Source organism: Cinclus cinclus, chromosome 3 (genome assembly GCF_963662255.1).
Source record: "Cinclus cinclus chromosome 3, bCinCin1.1, whole genome shotgun sequence".
Classification (NCBI taxonomy): Eukaryota; Metazoa; Chordata; class Aves; order Passeriformes; family Cinclidae; genus Cinclus; species Cinclus cinclus.
Window position 1 is genome coordinate 86,813,004 of NC_085048.1, and position 20,863 is coordinate 86,833,866.

The window sequence follows — 20,863 nt, forward strand, 5'->3', positions numbered from 1 at the left end:
AATGTTTGACAAATGGATTTACAGGGAGGTTGATACCTTCTTCCAATCCATAGATAGATCTGAGCACCACTGTAGCAAAGAGCACAGAACTGATTTTTACTTTAGATGTACCAGTAAGATTTAATTGATCCTTGCTCATTGTACCATATAAAAATCAACAGAAAAGCTAAAGAACATGGAAAAACCAAGGGAATCTGCAGAGGAAAAGGTCACAGATACATGTAGTTTGAGGAAAAAAAAGAGAAGCCTTCTCCCCAAATACCTACATGCACTCTTCCACAACCCCATTCTATTGCTATGAAAAACTCCTTATGATTTTAAGAGACAGGAATATGCCAAAGGCACAATATGTTGAGAAGAAATAACAGCTAGTATAGCCACAGAGTGCAGCTTACATAGTCTGCTAGAACAGAAACCTACAAAAATAAACCTGATATTCCTACCTGCAACTTTGACATTTCCTGCTTGGGTGTATAATAAAACAGAAGTTGGTGCTGTTGAACAGGAAGCTAAAAGCACAAAGTGCAATACTGATGTCCTCAGGCCTCCCACTGTGTCCCAGCTGCAGCCAGGTGCCCCTTCCAACCCAGCTGCCACCACTGACTTAGTGCCACCTTTGTGCCCTCTCAGGGACAGCTGTCCACAGGCAACTCCAGATGTCCACCTGTACAGAACCAAACACCCAAGAGCTGTAAGTTTCACATCCCATAACAATAACAGCCAATGAAACAGACCAGAGCTTTTAAGCCTTTATGCCTACGCTCATCTGCAAAAGGAATCCTTTCCAACTTTGCACTCCTCCAGAAGGGTCTAAAAGAGTGTGGAAGGCTCCAGCTAACGAGCAGCTGTTTACCACAGCACAGGTGTCACTGCTTGCTCTTCCTTCCTCCTCCAGGCACAGCCCCCCAGCAAAATGCAGTTTTCTCTGCCAGGTGAGCAAGGTCTCGCCCCAGCTTCCCACCAAAGGTAGTCCGGGGAGCAATGAGCAGGAATGAGGTGGCAGCCACAACAACCAGTCCCAGCATCGACGGAAGGTGCCAAACTACGGCCTGAAAATCCCAAGGTGCCCTCAGGTGTTGGGGGTGCCAGTGGGATGGTGGTCCTCCTCCCTTAACACAGGCCATGGACAGCTTTGGGGATCTATTGAAGGCATGCTTTAGAATCATAAAATCACAGAATAAGCTGGGTTAGAAGGAATCCCTCAGGACCATCGAGTCTAACCCCTGGCCCTGCCCAGGACACTGCCAGAGTCACACCATGTGTCTGAGAGCATTGCCCAAACACTTCAATTCCGTCAGGCTCACCTGACATCACTTCCCTGGGGAGCCTGTTCCAGTGTCCAGCCATCCTCCGGGGGAAAACACCTTTTTCTAATATCCAGCCTAAACCTCTCCTGCACAACTTCAGGCCTTTCCCTTAAGTCCTGTCACCGGTGACCAGAGTGAAGGGATCAGCGCCTGCCCCTCTGCTTCCCCTCTTTTTAGAGAGGGTTGGGTGCATATAGACATGCATATATTTTTATCAGATTTTCCAGGGAGAGTGCCGCAAGCCCCTTTACATGACCCACCACAGTACTGCTCACAATCCTCCTATAAGAGGGGCGGGCAGCGCGGGACTCCCCGCACAGCGCGGCCCGAGGTTACAGGCAGAGCCCCCGCGGCGCCCTCAGGCTGCGCCGCCCGCCCCGCCATGCCGGCCCTCCCGCCCGCGGGCTCCCCCTACCTGTCCGAGCAGACGCCAGCGGGCTCGGGCCGGCGCCGCGCCGCTCGCCCCGCACCTGCCCGCGGCGGGGCGGCTCGGAGAGCCCGCGGCCTCGGCCATGCGGCGGCGGGAGGGAGGGAAGGAGCGAGCGCTGTCTCCGGTGGCGGGGACGCGCCGCTGAGCATCCAGCGGCTGCGGGACCGGCCGGGCTAAGGATGGAGCGGGAGGAGGGACGCGGCCATCTTTGCTAAGGGCAGCGCCGAGCGACTCTCGGAGGCCGAGGAAGTGCGGTGCTCTTCAGGCCCGGTGCGGCGCGGGCGCGCCTCAAGAGAAGTCGCCCGGGGACGGGACTGGATGTGGCACGGCAGCCACCCGGGCAAGCCGCGCCCGGACCGTGCCCGCCCGCCGTAGCTCCGCGTCCCGGCGCTGACATCAGCGGCGCGCAGCTGCTGAAGCGCCCTGCCGCCATCTTAGTTACGGGCAGCTCCCCGGGAGCGCTGCCGCTCGCTCGGCATCTCCTCCCGGGCTGCCGCGGCCCAGCGGGAGAGGGAACGGGAACGGGAACGGGAGGAGCGGTGACAGCGGCACGGCGAGTCCTTACGCGGGCCGCGGGCGGACGGGCAGCGCCGGCGGACACGGGGGGCCCGTCCCTGCAGCGCTGCTGACAACGGGGTTCAGCTCCTGCTGCCCAGGAGCCTCGGGAGAGAGCGTGGGTTTTGTGTTAGATGATGGGGAAGTAGCGGGGGAACTTCTCCGAACTTTCCCGGTGTTCTGTCCTTCAGCGTTTGGACGTGCACGGTTGCGCCTCCTCTTCTCCTCATAGTTTCATTGGAGGTAGATTTCGGGCCGCCAGGAATGTTCAGGTTAAAACGTGGGTGCCACTTGTTAACGAACAGACGAAGTTTTGCTTATTTTCTTATTTAATTTACCTAGCGAATCAATCACATTTCTCTGAAAGAGGAAGTTTCCGCTGTCTGTTTCACATGTATGTTTGTGTATTTACGCCTGGAGTTTACGCTATGTCTATTTCACACATGCAGTGTAAATGACCGGCAGTTTGGGATTTTCAGAAATTCCAGGTCGGCTGTCGAGAAATGAAGGCTAAGATGTGCTGTGCTGGACTGCGGAATCTTCTCCAAGGGCTGAGCTTCAGTGCCAAGTACTACTGTAAGCATAACCCTCCTGAAACGGTGTGTCCTTCCAGTAAAATTGGACTGAAAAAGTGCCACATCCTGGCCTGTTCAAAAAGTACATCATACACCCACAGGACTGCACCACCTGGAAGCATCCTGCCATGCAGATTATTTTCCTGCAAGGTATGCTGTTTAAGGATTAAGATTTAATACCAACAACTACCTTGGCACATCTGTTAGGGGACCCAGTCATACCTCACATGCTGAAGAAACACATTTTTCCCAGAGAATAAAGTCCAGGATATCAGTTATGTTCAAGGACACATACCATTGTTCAGCTTTCCTATGCTGCTTTGACATAAAACTGCATTTTGGTTGATTTTCCTGCTATAGTAATTTTGAAAAAATTGGTATCTTCCAGACTTAGGTAGAGTGTCTGGAAAAATCTGCAGGGAGAGATCAGCTAGTGTAGAGGAAAAGTGTCCAAACTGATGATACCAGACTGTGAGCTGGCTCAAAAAAACACTTGACTTTTCTGTGTAGACCAGTAAGTCATGGTTTCCATCATATTAAAATATAATATTGACATCTCATACTCGTGGTCACATGCTCTAAACTATATTTTAAAATGTATTTGCATTGATTTCTGTAAATAAATATTTTGGAATGGATTTGCAGTATATCATGCACAGTCAGAAAACAGTCTGAAATAATTTTAGGTCTTCTTTAGGTCTCAGTGTCTCTCATACACATTATGCTAGAGGTATTACGAGAGTTTACTGCAGTATGACAGCCTGGAAACTTACCTATATGCATAAGTACTGTTGAAAAAGATATATGTTTTGGTTTATTTGATCCTAGACATGTTTTCAGATAGATGCCTGGTCATCCTAAAATTGTTTCGAATTGAGTGTTTCTTCAGAGGTGACACAAAATGCATCTTGTTGTAACTTTTATTTGTCGCCATAAAGTAAAGAGTTCCAAAGTCTGTATCTCAAATATAAGCAAATGTTTTAAGGAGAACACAGAAGTTCTGGAGGTGACGAGAATGTGGTTCAGTTTACTCAGTGGGACTTCACTAACACAAATGTTACAAATGCTGCTCTGTGACACTGGTCCCAGGGTGCAAACACGGTTTTCACCTGAAAGGAGGCTGTGCCTGTTTGCTGTGGAGCAAATGTTGGCACGCCAGTTGTCACTGAGACCCTCTGCTATCCTGAAAATCTTTCTAGATTACTGAATTTTCCCCAGGCAGGGAGCTGTACCTCTTAATATATCCCTAGACTGTGACCACCAGCTGTATATACTATTTCCAAATGAATACAATGGCAATTGCTGAAAACAAGATGAGGACAATTATCAAAAGATCCATAAAGCGTGGAACTCTTCAAAATGAGTTGTGGATGCTAAAATTTTACATAGGTATAAGGGGAGACATATATGCGATATATATATATATATATATATATGAGAGAGATTTTTTAAATATCCAGAAACCATATTCAGGTAAAATTGTTTAAGGCTGGGGAAAATCATTTGTCTTGTCCCATTCTTATGCTTTCCTAAGTATCCATTTATGGCCACTGTGAGGTTTTATTTGGTTGAATATTGTTTGGGGGATGGTGTTCTCTTAAAACAGTTTTTCCAGTGACTGGGGTGAAGTGGTACAACTTTGGTATCCAGCAGTTTGTTTCTGCTGACCAATCACTCAGTTGCTCCAGAGCTTCTCTAAGAGCTTTCACAATTTCTTTGCCTTGTGCCAGGTGAGAGGAAGCACTGGTCTGAACCAGTGACAGACACTCTCAGCAATGATGTGCTTTATGTTCATAGGGAGTTTGTTAACTGGAGCAGGTTTCCCTTCAGAGTCTACTTGAAACGTTCACATTTTGGCTCTCATGTTTCTGAAGACAAACTAGGAGCAAACCAACAGTCCTTAATGGAAAGTGAAGATAGGATATGAAGCATAGGCTGCTTTTTAAGCTTAGACACATTAAAATCATACATTGAATGTTATAAAATGCTACTTTGTGTGATCTGTGCAGTATTATGTTATGTAATATAAGTTGTGAAGCTTACTACTTGATTGAGATTTCACAGCATTCAAGAGGAAGTAGCATTGTTCTAGCAGTTTTAACACACTTTTAACATTTTTGCAATAGAAGACAGTTTTGTTGGCAGTGAGGTAGTAGTAATCTCTAATTTCATGGAAAACCAGATCCTTAAACTTACTCCTGATAAAGTTGTTGCAGAACCCTTATCAGTTCACTGCTTCACTTCATTCTGCACCTTATGAACATTTGTATTAACACTTCTGAGGAGGTGAAGCAAGAACCTGAATGAGCTGCTAAGGACTCCTAGGTACAGGAACAGAGGTGTGGGTGGTGTTGTCTAGGAAGGGAAATGAGAAATTAACACTCTAAAGACAGGAAATTATGAAAGAAAGCTGTGAAGAAGGAAAAATAATAAAATTCAATAAAAAATAAAACCTAGTTCTAGAACAGGAACAAACGCATTCACTTATAATCAATTTCGAGAATATATTACTAGTACCCTAAATTTTGAAGAAAAGATCTCAATAAATGTGTTAGGTAAAGCACAGTTGGCAGTGTGTCCCCAAAAGATCAGGAAGAGTTAAAAAACATTCCAACTGCAGTTTTTGTTTTTATTGGCACATACTTTTGTAATAATGCAAAGGTGTTTTGGGGCCTGTGGCTCAGGGGATGTTGCCTCAGTGTGTTCAGATTGGTGTGCAGTGTGCTGGCTTGTAGCCATTGTTGTCTTTCTTTACTTAGCAGGAGGGAACAAAAGTCCCTTCCAAAAGGAAACAAAATACATCCATAGTAACTTCAGACCTTTTGCACAAGAACCTTCTAAAATCAGAGAAAAAAAACTGGAATAACATTTCACCAACATACAAAGCTATGACAAAGAGAATCAAAGAAAAACTGGAAGAATTGCACAACATGTATACACTCAATTCAGGAAGCCCAAGGGTAAGTGGCAAACAATATAAACATTTCCCATCACTGACTACAAATAAAAGACAGTGAATAGACAGACTACAAACAAAAGATAGTTCCTGCTATAAAATGCAATTTTACTTGTTTTTTTTACAGTAAAAGTTTTGCATATTTTAATAATTGTGAATAGTAACAGTTTGTGTTCAGAATATCTTATACCTGTTATGACAGTGAATTTACCTTAATTTCTCCATAGGCAAAAGCAAGTAAAGATAAAATAATCATCTGACTTTTGGATAAAGAATACAAGACATTCTAAGTTGCAAGAACAGTTGCAGGTGATCTGAGCCTTCTGTGAAATTTAGAGCAGGTAGAGGTAGCTTAAGTACCCTAACTGAAAAAACCTTTCTGACGTGTGCAATTCCTTCTTCAGTATAGAATATATGTTCTGTCATGTGTTACATCTGTTACATTTTGTTACCATTCTGCTGTACAGAAGAAGTACTGGGATATAAGCATATAGGGATTCAAAAGAAATAGTCTAATTGTATACTGGATTTGAAATATGTTTGTTTGCATTGAACAGATGAGGTTGGGAGAGAATGTGTACTTTGAAGAGAATGGCTACATATTTCTTTCAAAAGCAGATGATGGTAAGGGATTTCTCTTCCTAATATGGTAGGATTCTTAAAAAAGGTATACACTTAGGTATAACTTAGTGTTCTTTTCTTGCATTAATGCTTGTGTGTTTCTTAACTAAAAATACTTTTATACAATTCTGTAACAGAGTAATAATTCTAGAATCCTGAATCTGAAAAGGTGAAGTAAAAAAAGTTAGAGAATAGTATATATTGATACTAAGGCAAGTTGCTGGAGAGGAAAGAGAGGAGACACTTCTTTTTAGAGCCCTAACAACATTTTGAAAAAAGGAAAAGAACACCCATGCTTTTTTTATTTCTGAGGGGGGTGGGTGAAAGAATTTCTAATTTTATTTATTAAAAAAACCTGTGCTTTAGATCTCTGAGCTTTAAAATCCAATATGTTTAGTAGAAGCCAAGACCTACATTTTTGAAATATTTTTACAGAACTTTTTTCCTTGGAACTATAATTTTTTTGTTTATTTTTCCAAAGTGCATTTTCAAATAACTTGCAAGACAGGTATTAGCTGTTGATAAATTCCTGTAGAATGTTTGTGGATATTGGATACAGATTTGTTAAATACAGACACTGAGAATCACCATTCATTTTGACGGTGTCTTAATTACAGGATTTTATGCTATCTCCTTTTTCTATGTAATAGGTGAAGGAAATGCTGAGATTTTATTCAGTGTTGAAGATCTTGGCTTTTCTGATGCCTTTATTCAGCGGATCAGAATTTCACCAGATCAGAGATACATGGCCATCAGCTTAAAAAGTGAAAATTCTGAAGAGGCAACCTGCATTATTATGAAGCTTGGTAATCTTCCTGTTGTGGAAAAAGTAATTCCAAGTGTATTTAGCTTTGGTAAGTTGTGGGTATGTGTTGTAAATATCCCATGGATCACACAAGCTTTCAACACATTTTTCTTAGTTTAAAGATAATGATTTTTTTTTTAAATGTGAAAGCAACATTTAATCCTTGTAGATGTTGAATTGTTTCTTGTGGTTTCTTTAACTGCACAATTACAGGTTATCTTATATGGATGAAAGGGACTACTTCCTGGATACAAGTTTTCCTTAATTGTAAAAGCATTTATACATGTTAATAACAGTCATGCATATAAATTTTTCTACTGAGTCCAATATGATGCATTCTAAATATAGTGACATAACTGTTTGTCATATAAACATCTTTTTGAAGGATGTTGTAGTTGGTAAATGCTTACAGCTACAGCTTAAGTCACTGCTAGGTGTAGACAATTAGCTCTCCTTGAAAAGTGTGGAAGAACTACCTACTAGTATTGGCTGGAATTTCAACTGGAATCTGGAATGTGGGTCACACTTCAGAGCCCAGTGAAGTCAGCCAGACCTTGAATCAATTCTTTCAGAAGATTACAAAGCTTTACATTGCTGTTAAAAGAAACAGAGGTAAATGGAAGTGAATGGGAAAACATTCTTTTTTTATAATATGTTAAAGAATATAGCAAAAGGAGTATAATAGTATATATATAGTGTTCCACATCTTATATTTGGAATATATTGCTAAATGTTATCAAGTACATCTAGTGCAGTAAGCAATTTGTCTGGACAGAGCAAAAAAATAACTCTAGGTAAAACTTCCTTGTTAAAAAAATGAGGAGTAGAAAGAATTTAGTGTTGTGTTTTCACACTGAAGATTATAATACCTGTTGAAAAATAAGCATGCACATTTGCCAGTGACATTTTACACCATACTCGATTTGAACATCTATCTAGGTTGATTCAGAAGAATCAGTACAGTCAAGAGACTAACATCCTGTGTCCTAAATAGGTGTGACAGATAATAAGAGAACAAAAGATGACTATCAGAATGGTAAATTCTGTAAAGTTAAGTCAGGTGTGAGTGAGGTACAGCGGAAGTATCATGAAGCACAGAGGTGCCTCAATCATGAGCAAGAGAATTAGGTCTTAGAACCACTTCCAAAATCTATGTACTTGTATTGAGTGATATAAAATAGCAGGGAGACAGGCAGAAGTTTCTGAAAATTTACACCTTGATTTTCCTGTAGGCTAGGCTACAGAAAAACTTGGATTTGCCCTCTAAAGGCTTGTCTTCATAGTGAATCGTCAGCTACCTGTGCCCTTTGGAGCCACATTGCTGTTCAGAAAGAGAAGTGTTTGTGTTATTTTGGTGTTATTAATTCCTCGGGTTTTGTATTGAAAATCAGTATGCGTAAGACAGCATACAGCAGCTTTTAAAAGCATATGTGTTAAACATCATTCTGTTGGCTGTAGGAGCAGCAGAGATGGTAGGAATATGGCTGGATCAGTCAGAATAACTTCGGAATAACAAGGTGCCTGTATTTATACCTTTCTATGTTGGTGAACACATACACAAGCATAGAAAACTGGAGAATTTTTATCTCAGCAGTACCCATGGGGCACACACATCATCTCTTTTCTCTAAATGGCTTGTGTGCAGTCACATGCAGCAGTGCAGAGCTTATGATGTCTTTATGATCTTGCTGACTCCATGTAAACCTCTTTTCCTCTGCTGTTTTAAACAGCCACATCTCCTATTTTCCTGTTACGGCCAGAACCCACACAGAGTCAAGAGCTTCCTACTGCTGGGTCCTACAGCATTGACCTCTGTTTTTTGTTTTTTTTTTCTTTTTTTCTAATACATTATGAGATTCTTGTTCTGTAGTATTCAGAGAAAACATGGAAAAACCTTTTGGCTCTTCTCTCAGTCCCCACAGGATGCAGAAGTGCTGTCCTCAGTTCCGTGCCACCTGCAACCCACCTTTTTCACCTGGGTTCAGTGTCCACGGAGCTCCCATCTTCTCTCAGTAATATTATACACTGTTCTGAATTTTATATGCATTTGTCTTTTTTTCCAGAATGGGCTGCAAATGATGTTCTGTATTACACAACTCAGAAGAACCTTAAGTGCCAGAATGTATTCATGACCACTTTCACTTACCAGAAACATGCTAAGTTAGTTTATACAGAACAAGATGCAAGGTAATACATACCTAAAATACAACAAGTCCTTTACATATTTGAGAGTATTTTATATGTAAATATATCTGGTTTGGAAAAAAAAAGTGTTCCATATCATATTTCAAATAATAAAATGCATTTTTGTGTTCTGCTGTCAGTAGTGCCTTATACAGCTTGAGAATGTGCTCTGTTCTCCTTTTGATATGTGATCAACAGAGATTTAACTTTCCTCTCCTACCTCATGAGTTCAGCTGAGTTTATAAATGTCAAGGTCACTCTCAGGTCAGGCTGTCCTTTAATGAATGTGTGACAGTTTCATACAGGGTAAATCAGACTGTGGATTTCATTTTGTTTTCCCTGCTATTGATGTCTGATACATCTTTTAAAAAAAATACTTAAGTTCAGGCTAATCCTTGCTCTGGGTAATGGATGAGCAAAATCATTACAACATTCCAAGAGACAGAACTATTGTTGACTGAATACCCTCTCAATAACCTTTCTTTGAGCAGTGCTTTAGGAAGATAAGAGGGCTCTTTGCTAAATTGAGCACAGAACTAGCTTTTCAGCATTGTAGCACATGGTATATTTATACAGCATTCCATAAATATATGTGATTTTTCTTAATTCAAGTTACATATTCAGTAAAGAAATTCCAATTATACTTTCATTGGGAAAAAAAAACAAAAAAATCTGCCATGGAGATGGAATTTTTTTTTTTTCCCCCAGCTGCATTTGATGCATAGTTTTGGAAAATCAAGTTGCACTGACCTGGCACTTCCCCACAGGGAAACTGTTGGCATAATTCTGAAGGTCACAGTCATTACAGTAAATCTACTAGAAACTTACTCTAAAGGTTCATGTGCTACTGCAGCTCATAGCTGAACTCCTTCATCAGAGATGGCAAGACATTCTTTTGTATTGCCATTGAGCAGTTCTCTTCTGCATCTCACCAGCTCTTCTAGTTGCAATCAGATATTTTTTTACATTTTTTTATATTTTTTTTTTAAAGCTGCAAGGATTAAGAAATTTGTAATATCAAGGTCATAGTCCTTGGGGAGAAGTGTAATATGCATTGCAGCTCAACCCTCTTAGGGGCAGGATCAGCAGAGTTGAACTCTGAGATTCTCTACTGAATGCAGTGCCACATTCTTGCCAAATTCATGGGTATTAGACAGGCAGGAGGCTGATTTTTCTTGCAGACTATAGCTCCCCCTCTGTGCCTGTCCTAAAGATGTCAAGAGGGTGCAATTAAAAAAAAATAGTACCAAAAAAATTGAGATCCTCCACCTGCAAATAATTAAAGGCACTGAAAATGCTACCTAAAGCATCCTATTCTTCACCAGTCAAATACTCTGAATCCTAGAGAGATGATCATTGCAGTCATGTATCTGATCTGTGTGATGCAGATTATGGTACTCAACCCAGCATTTTCTTAATGGAATCTGCATCTTTGTGTTGGACAGTTTTGCTTTTACAAAGTCTTAAGGGTTCAAAATGGCAAAGAGACTGTTCTGATCCAAGATGTGACATTCCATTTAATTAGGATAACTCACAGAAATTTGAATCTGAACTTCAACCTGAACTTCTCTACTGTTAGCATCCAGCCACTGGTTATCATTCTGCTTTCTGTTTCTAGATTTTGGAGGGATTTAAAACCAGTAGGTAGTTCCTAGTTTCTTAGTTCCAAAACCAATTCCTACTTTCCATCTTTATCACTCCAACACTGTCCATCTTGCCTCATATAGGCCTCTGTGCTTTTTTTCTTTTTTTAATTTTACTTTTTGTCTTACTTGCTACAGACAGGTCAGTAGTATATAGACATTTTATCAATTTATTTTTTTAATAGTTCTTTTGTTATTGTTGTTCCCACATGATGTAATTTATTATTTTAACTATCAATTACTACTTTTTTTAAAAAAGGGGTTACAAGTTAAATAAAAGCTTCTACATTTTGCCTGAATTTTAAAGCTTGTATGCATCAGTGAGCTTCCAATCTAGCTCAGTGATGCAAAAACCTGGATTTAGTTGGGCAACAACTGAACTGCTTTCCTTGCAGATTTCAGGTTTCAGACACAAGATTGAGGGGTTTTAAATCCCAGGGTAAATGCAGCAGAAGTGGGTCTGGGAGCCAAGTAGCCTGAAATTTTTCCAGTCTGCTTACAGGAATGCTGTTTCTTACCTTGCACATGGAAGCCCAAGGTTCTGAAACAACTGATGTATTTTAAAATAATGATAAAATTTAAGCTTTCTTTTTTCTTTTTTTTTTTGATGATTCCCTTCAGATTCTTTGTAGACCTTTATTGCACAAAAGACAGGCGTTTTCTCACTATCAACAGCAACAGTAAGACAAGCTCAGAAGTTTGGCTGGTTGACTGCAGACATCCCTTTGAGCCACCTGTTCTTGTACAAGCACGAACCATGGGGGTCATTTACCACATCGAGCACAGAAAGGACCAGTTGTACATTCTTACTACATATGGAGAACCTCCAGAATATAAGGCAATTTTGACTGATAATTACATTCATAGGATTAATTTAGAAACCTATTGCAGGTCATATAGAAATAGTAAGGTTGGCTTTTAATTGTCACAGATTACTGAAATAAATTGAGAGAGATGCATGAATTAAAAAGACTGATAGTGCTGCATGGAGTCTTACCTGTAGGAGGCCAGTTTGATCCTAATTCCTTTCACAGCATCAAGAAATGACTATGCTTCAACAGTCATTTCCCCTATATCAAAACTTAAGTTGGTGATCTCAGTCTGGGTAATCAAACCCATCTACAATTGTGCTGGCCATGCTGAAAGCACTTGTTGTATTACAGTCTTCTGTAATCTTTGACACTTGGTCTTCTCCAAATGTTATTGCATTGTTCTTCCATTTTGCCTAAGTAAAGGAAGTTTAAAAATCTCCAGTTGTAGACAGGCAAACACCCCAAATACAAATAAGTGGTTTTTTTTGCAACAAGAATGTTATATGAGATCACCTGTAAGTCTGTACCTCTCATTTGTAACTCTTACTACATTTTAGTAATACAAGGTTGTTTGGGTTTTTTTTTATAGTTGATGAAGGCACCAGTGGCTTCAAGTGGCAAGGAGAACTGGCAGTTAGTTTATGCACTGGAAAAGAAAACCAAGCTAGTAGACTTTGAGATGTTCAGTGATGACTGCATTATGTTCCTGAAGAACGCCGGTCATCTTTACTTAAATGTGATTTCTTTTGTTTCACACTCAGTTCGGCCAATAAAGGTACATTTTAGCTTGGGTTAAGCAGCATAATATTTTTCCAGCTTCTTTTTTTTTCTTTTTTTTTTTAATAACATAATGAAAGCAAAGATAAATTCCAAAAGTAAAAGCCATTTGGAAACCATTAGTATTGGGAATTTCATCATTATGACTAATTGTACTACCTGTGGCTGTTCTTCAGGATTTGATGTGGTGGTTTATTGTAGCATTTAGAAAGTTAAAGAGCAGCTATCCTGTGAGCTAGTCCTTTCTTCAATGGATTACAGTCAAGATCTTCACAATACAGCTGATTTCTAATGTAAAACAGAACTTAGTTCTCTAAATGCTCTACTTAGTTTTGCTGAGCCTGTTTTTGGTTACATTCATTGGTGTAAGCAAAGCCCTTCCCACAGGAAGAAGAGTAATGTTCAGAACACAAGTATGGACACTATCCCATAATAAATGGGAAGAGTTGATATTACAGTACAGTTGGTGCAAAGGATTTGCTTCCCTTCTCTAGTTGTTAAATATTTGTGAATTAAAAACAAAGTGACTCAAGCCAAATCCATGATTTCTGAAGACCATTCAGGTGGAGTATTTAATTGATTTGTTTTCCTATAAAATATAGTCTGAACAGCTCACAAGTTTATTTCAACAAGCTGCCAATGCTGCACTCTATAATAACTGCTGCAGAAAAAGGTTTTCAACAAAGTACACTGTATGGTCTCCAAAAATCTTCATTTTTTTAAAATGGCCATAGTTTATTTATTCAGAAAGGGCTTGCAGTCACTCAGGAGAACTTGGACTTTGGCAGCCTTTTCAGAAGCCTCTAGCAACCTAACACAAGTAAGTAATGGTCTGGCAGAGGGTTTGGCTATGTCCCTGCTGCTCTCAAAGAATGAATCTTGATTTCTTTCATTCTTAGCAGAGTTAAAAACCTTAAATATAATAACAGTAAGTGTCTGAGGGTGAATGTGCCAGGAAAAGGTTTTGTTCTTCACAATGGCTGGCACTAGGAACAAAGTTAAGAGGCAGGGGTTTTCAGTGGCTTAGCATTACTGAGCTAACTCTCAGTAAAAGCATAATAGCTGACATGGGCTTGGCTGTATAACGTGTTGAAGTAGAACTGGAAATGCAAGGAAAAATAGGATCTAAAAAATAAAACTAATGCAGAATAATTTCAAATGTTTTCTTTTAAAAAGTCTGCACTAATACCCATTTTAAACTGAATTTTAATTTATTTTTTGGTTTTATTTCATTGTCCAACTTTATCCAATGGCCTCAGGGGAAAAGTTCACCAGTTCTTTCACTTTTTGACTGTTTCGTTACAGGATTTAAATGAAACACAGGTTGTGCTACATGCAAACTGAAGATAATTAGTTAATATCCAAAGTCTTTTACTCTGAAGGACATATTAAGCAAAATTTACAGAAGCAGTGTAAGGGTCTCACTTGAAATGCCATGTTTTCTCAGCTACCTACATGGGCCTGTGAATTTGAATTGGAATCTCATCCTGAACTTACCACCAGCACCTGCTATTTTCAGCTCTCCTCCCCAGTACACCCCCCTAAGCGTTTTGCATATTCATTTAAAGAAAATAATCTCATTGAACAAGCTGTGCAAGAGGTACCAATTATTACGAATTGTCACACTACACGTTTACTAGCTAAAAGCAAGGTAAGATTTTTCAGTCTTTTTCTCATTCCTTTTATTCTTTCCTTTCTCCCCACCCATTTAAAGAAAGTGCATTTGGCAGGGAACAGAGATTTAAAAATGTAAAGAGCAGTTGGTGCTATAGTTACTAAACAGTGGGTGTTTTCTTCAGTGCTATAGAGAAGAACAAGAAAGAGTCGTGATTTTTTTTTTCCATTAAACTGGGTATTCCAGAGGAGATAAGAGCACACAATGAGTCAAGAATCTTAGTGAGAATTGCTAGTTGATGTAATGGTACTGTACTCCACATGATAAATGAAAATGGTGCCAGCTATTGAAAAGAACACCCCACAACCAGCTGCACAGTGCAGATCAAGAAAGGAAAGTTTTAACAGCCTGAGTTTAAAAATTCGGAGATGTTAATAAAGAGTTTGTACTGTGGTAAGTGGTAAACTGTATTGTTAATAACATATATTCTTGTTGTTAAAGGGGGAAGGAAGACTTGGGTGCTTTGATAGTTTAAAAACTCCTCAGGTGTTGCACTTAAATGAATTTATACTCTGCATCCGTAAGCCCACACAGCAGAGGTTCAGTCTCAGGCTTTATTTTTCAAGAGTGCTTTGTACACTCTAAGTGAAAAAAAATTACTGTAATCAAAAAAAACACATTTTAAAATAAATAATTGAAGTTTTCATTGCCGTGTGTCATTGAGATTTCTGCAACGTCCTTTATTGTAAAACTACTCCTTCTTTTCCAGGATGCAACTTCGGTGCCAATTACAGTTTTTCATAATAAGAATTCTAAAGAACTACACAGGAGACCACTTCTAGTTCATGTATATGGAGCTTATGGCATAGATTTGAACATGAGCTTTAAAGAAGAGAAGCTGATGTTAATTGAAGAGGGTTGGATATTAGCGTATTGCCACGTTAGGTAAGTCAAATATAAAATGGAAATAAGATTTTATTTTGCAGGATACACAGATATTTATTCGAAGATGTACCAAGATATTTTTTTTTGTGTACCTATACCTAATTATTCATATCTTCTTAGACTTTTAAAGTAGTTTTTAAATTTATCTCAGGGAAAAAAAACACAAGAGCACACTACATTTTAGGCCTCTTAAATCTACATGATGACTGTATGTAACTTTTAATATTTTCAAGTCTCATTACTTATCTCATCTTTGCTCAAGAAAAATTTTGGTTACATGCTCAAATTGCCATGATACGTTATCTTCCTCTCCTTCTGAGAGCGTCGTGTGCTAATGCTCACTCTGTGTCTTCTGAAAGCCACTTACATTCCACAGCAACAATTAAGCATTTAACCTGCAACCCTGGTTCTTTTATTGGATAAATCCTCTGTCTTCAGTCTAGCTACAAATCTACCAGTTTTATAAAACTGCAATGTACAACAGGCTTCAAACTTTTCTCAGTAGCTAAGGACGGTAACAAAAGAATCACTTTAGGGAGGGGAGGGAAGGGATAAGTAATTGTTGGAAATACCAGTCCCAAAACAAATCAGCAAATATATTCAACCTGCTGTACTCACTGGAAGCATTGTGCTTGTCTTCCTAACACCCCACTAAAGTACCTTAAGCTGCAGGTCAGTCCTACATGAAGATGAATTCATCATCCAAAGATGGCAAGCTAATCAAATAATCCATTTTAAACTTGAAACCAGAAGAGGAAGGTTCAGGTGGCTTAGTACCAAAATTATGGTTGCACAGAAAAAAGCATAAATTATTTTTATGGTTCTGTGTTACAAAATATAACATTTCAAGTAGCATTTGAAATTCACAGATTAGGGGAGAAAAAACCCAAGCCGAACTTTCTAGCAGTCTGAGAATGTAAGATAAGCAGAAGACAAATCCTGAGAGTCTGGTGTGGAGCTCAGAAATACTATTCTACTGTTTTCAATAAGTAAAAGTGTTAGTAATGGAAGTATTGGATATTTTCATAGTTTCCTGTATAAAAGGATAATAACTGATTTTGTATTGCCTATAAATAAAATGTCATTTCCTAAAGTGTTGCTTTTCCTGTGGGTTCCAGGACACAAGCATGTGTGGGCACAGAGTGCCTTTCTTTCACCAATCATCATGAATGGGTTTATTTTGCCTTCGTGTTGTCTCCTTCAGGCATAAAGAAGGGTGAAGGCAAAACCAAAAAGAATTAATTGGGAAAGCAAACTATGATGTGCAGCTCTGTGGCTGCTGCTGTTCTTTCATTATCTGAAGCTACGCCTTGTAATGTTTCCCAAAGAGACTCCAACTTGAATTGCTTTACATTTCAGGGGTGGAGGAGAGCAGGGCCTTGGCTGGCACAGAGATGGATGTCAGCATAATAAACTCAAAGGTCTCCACGACCTCAGGGCTTGCATTAGGCTGCTGCACCAGCTGGGATTTTCTCAGCCCAGACACACAGCACTGGCAGCTGCAAGTGCTGGTGGAGTTCTCGCAGGAGCCCTGAGCAACACTGATCCAGCACTGATCAGAGCCATGGTTTTACAGGTGAGCTGCTGCAGACCTTTTACAGATGATAACATTAAATTGTATTATCTGTGTTATTGTACTACTTTCAGAATTGGGAACATTCCAGTTCAAAGCTCACTCTCCTCATTTGTTTGAAAACACCTTGGCACAGATATTCAATGTCCTCTGTCCTATTTGCCAACTTTCTTTTTTTTTATGACTTCTAAGGCTCCTTTCGTAGATGTTCTGAATACAATGATGAAAACTCATCTCCCACTGACAATTGAGGAGCAAGAAGAATGGGGAAATCCATTAGAAGATGAAAAGTGCATGAAGTATATCAAAAGCTATTGCCCTTACCAGAATATTAAGCCACAGGTAAAACTATGCTTTCTGTGTAGACTATTACAGGCACAGAGTGTAGTGGTTTATAAGAAAACCAAGAGTAGATCACTGAAATTTTAAAAAAATCTCCAATATAAATTATTCCAGTGATAATCTTAGCAATAGTTGGAGTCACTAGTAACTACTGAAATTTACCCAATGCCTCTCCTAAATGATACAGGTTTCTAAACTTGTTTTTGTTTTAGGACTTCCAGGAAGTAATAGATTACTCTATTGTATAGCAGATCTCAACATGCAAAATGCCTTTTTTTTGTGGGGGAGTTTTGACATTCTACTGTGTTTTGCTGGCTTTTTTGCAGACACAGGAGGAGGGAGGTATTTTCCACTGATTTAATACCTTTCCAGAGGTATTAAAACAAACACTGAAAGGGAAGAGGACCTATAGCTTTGACATTGTCATCACAAGAGGAATCTCTCTTTATCTGACAAAGTGTTAGCTGTGTTGCACAGCTTCATTACGTAAAATTCTTACTATTTAAAAACCAAGTTCTCTGCAGAAAGATTGCAAAAATAAACCTCAACTATTGTTGTAAGGTAAACTATTTCATGATTACTCCCTTTTTTCTTTTCTTGCAATCATCAGCAAGCAGACAGGTATCAGAACTTAATCAGTGGGAAGAGGATGTTTGTATGACCTTTTGCAAGTAGATGAATGACTACTATGAAGTCATTTTTCAGACCAAAATACTTTTTGCAGTTAGAGTGATAAAACTCTTAGAAAAACAATAAGTAGTTATGTAGCAGATAAGTTTTTAAATAGACCCTAACAAGTTGTGTGGGAACAGAAAAATGTGTTAGTCTATGAGAAAGACCAGTTGTCAAGTGTTTAACTGGTTTTGGTTTTTAATCTCAGTGCTATCCATCAGTTTTTATCACGGCGTATGAAAATGATGAACGGATACCACTAACAGGAATTTTACAGTATGTTCAGAAACTCAGGAAGGCTGCACTAGATCATGCCAGCAGAACAAGTAAGAAAGGTAAGGATAGGAATATCACAGATAAATCTTAAGAATCATTTAATTAGAGACCACAGAAATTGACTCCTCCTTAAATGAATTCAAACACAAGCCCATATCACCAGCTCCACAGGAGACTCAGGACACTCTCTGAGATGCAAAAACATAAATACTGGGAGCCTGTGAGTGGGTCTCACTCTTTCCTAGGCCTCCACATAGGGCAGTTGTTGGACAGTGCAAGGTGAGCCCATGCTGTCAGTCCAGCTGCTGACAGGGCCAGGCTGCAGTTCTCAGGAGCCCTTGGAGAAAAATCTTATTTTCACTGCTATACAAAAATCTACTTTCCTCACTTCACTGAAGATGCAGGTCCTTAGTCCAAGCTACAGTGATGACAAAGCCAAGGCACACGTACTTTTATACCTGAAACTTAACCCTAGCATTGGGAGTTTCCAGCAAAAGGTGCATTCAAGCTTGACTATTTTCCTGTACCATCCAATCTGGGAAGAGCCTTTTACATCATTACCAAAAGAGATCTTGAATGACCTTTTCTACATTTCACAATGCCCTGTCTCTGAGCGGCACCACTGCAGTGGTTGAGAAATTGCAGCAGATGCTGTGCTTGCTGTTGTGCTTTCTGTGCAGGAAGAAAAGAGCAAGTCTTCTTTTCAAGAAGACTCAGAGAGACCAAACACACTAAGTAGATAAATATTTTCCAAATATGCAGTTATTAGAAATATAAATAATTCATTCAGAAAGCCCCTCTACAATTCTCTTTTTCTTAAGGAAGAATAGAAACTCTGTCAGGACAAGAAGGCAGAATTAGCTATCCTTAAACAATGCACATACCCACTTAATATTTTCCTTGTTCATTCAACATAAAGTGATCACCAGCTTTATTGTTCCAGGAAACTGGATTCCTAATATCATCCTAGATGTCCAGGCAAATGGCAGTCATTGTGATTCATCCTGGGAGCACTCAGTGAATGAGGTATGGTCCCTTTATTGCACAGCTCCATAACCATGTTGCAGGGATGTGTCCCCTCAAGGGATACTTCAGCCTCAGTAGTTGAGCAGTCATTGAATGTATATTTAAATTATAAAGAAAAACTGCTACTGCAATTCCTGATTTTACATATATATATGTAAATGTAAAAAAACCATCAATCTTAATATATATAATTATATACTTTCATGCATATATATATACTTGTACAGATATAAAAGAGACAATGACAGAGCCAGATTATTGGAATAGCCTTAAAATAGTGTTCAATTCCCACTGTAATGTGCTAAGAGCTTCGAACGAAAGGTTCCAAGTTGAGCAAAACATCTTTCGAGCAGGAAGAGTCTTGTTCTGTAGAGTATTAAGTGCATAAAACTGTCATACTATTTATTTCCATCTTCCTCATGTGTAAAACATAGATGATAGGCTGGATCTTTGCATTTTGAAATGCATGATCTGTGCTGTCATAGTTATTACAATTAGCTTTCAAGATTTTGTACTTTATACAAGCATGCTTGTTAAAAGCAAAATAGTGCCAAGACCTAACATTTTTACTGATGTCTCAGACTGTCACAGTTGGATACAAATCTTATTACTCTTAATTTTAACAAATCCTAGAAAATGTTAGTTTGGTGGTGGCAGTTATTCCCAAGATTAATTCTTTCAGGAAAAGCTACCTGCTGTCTTAGAGCAAGGTATTTCTTAGCATTAGTATAGGAAAGGAAGACGACAAGAATAGCTGCACAAGAGCCTGAAAGTTCATAGTGCAAAGAACTTTATAATAAAATATTTTCATTATTTTAGGTTGCAAGACACCTTGCTTTTCTGAACAGAGAACTTGAGGAAGTGTGCCATCCCCAACATCACAGCAAATCCTTCAAATAACTCCTGAACACACAGACCACCTGAAAAACTTTGGGTCAGATTGGAATTTGTATGAAAAGCAAACACCTTCTCGACAGGATCTCTTCTCTCAGATCCCTGCTTTATGGGCACAAGCACACAGAGCTGGGTGTGGCATTGCCTTACAAAAATACAGAGCAAGAACTGGATTTCTGCCCTGCCTGGCTGTGCAGAAGCAGCTGCCAGCAGAAATGAGTTTGTCCAGCAGCTCTGCTCACATGAGCCAGCAGAGCAGTGGTACAAGAGCAGAGCTGGAGCACAACAGTGGGCATGTAGAGCCTCACAGGACAGCCACAGGCACTTGGCACCAAACTGCAAAGCAAAGCACTCTCAAGAACGGGAATTTTAGCAGAACTCCAATCTGAATACATTAAAAATCTTGCAGTTACCTTACCTAGCATGCTAATCTTAAGAAGGAGGTGCCAAAGTCCCTCAGAAGGACATGATCAATGTGTCAAAAGATGCCAGAGTATGTCCAGAGGATAAAACAAAAAGAATGCCCCCACTAAAGCAGCCTGATTTGTAGCTTAGCTGCCCTGTGAGCAAGGCACAAACCTGCTGTGCACTGCTTATTAAGAGGGAGGTGTTGTGCACACCCAGGGGACATCAGCCACTGCAGGGGAAGCAAATGCAAATCACAGCACGTGTACAAGTGTGATATTTGGTAGGGTTGGTTCAGCTGCTTCCTCTGAACTAATGTACACACACCTCACCTCAGCCTTAGGGCAGGAAAAGAAATAAGAGAATTCAAATATATTCTAACCCAGCAGGGAGGGGGATAATCAACTGGGAATGCAGTTATGCATGTGGAATTAGATATTAGCTATATTT

The 20,863-nt window shown here is 39.6% G+C and overlaps 2 protein-coding genes across 2 annotated transcripts in view; one reads left to right on the plus strand and one right to left on the minus strand.

Annotated features, from left to right (window-relative positions):
• Positions 1 to 1,821, minus strand: part of CAMKMT (calmodulin-lysine N-methyltransferase) — a 208,443-nt gene extending 206,622 nt beyond the window's left edge. The window contains exon 1 of the mRNA XM_062489244.1: positions 1,723 to 1,821. Coding sequence (XP_062345228.1) covers positions 1,723 to 1,821 — 99 coding nt within the window. The remainder of the gene's footprint in view (positions 1 to 1,722) is intronic.
• Positions 1,822 to 2,780: 959 nt separating this feature from the next.
• PREPL (prolyl endopeptidase like) lies at positions 2,781 to 20,014 on the plus strand. The gene is made up of 14 exons (XM_062489245.1): positions 2,781 to 3,017; positions 5,627 to 5,827; positions 6,381 to 6,447; positions 7,095 to 7,298; positions 9,313 to 9,436; positions 11,698 to 11,914; positions 12,478 to 12,663; positions 14,113 to 14,316; positions 15,050 to 15,225; positions 16,585 to 16,801; positions 16,991 to 17,140; positions 18,021 to 18,147; positions 19,032 to 19,114; positions 19,934 to 20,014. Exons 1-14 carry the CDS (start codon positions 2,796 to 2,798, stop codon positions 20,012 to 20,014), a joined length of 2,259 nt encoding a protein of 752 aa, XP_062345229.1. The 5' UTR covers positions 2,781 to 2,795.
• Positions 20,015 to 20,863: the final 849 nt, after the last annotated feature.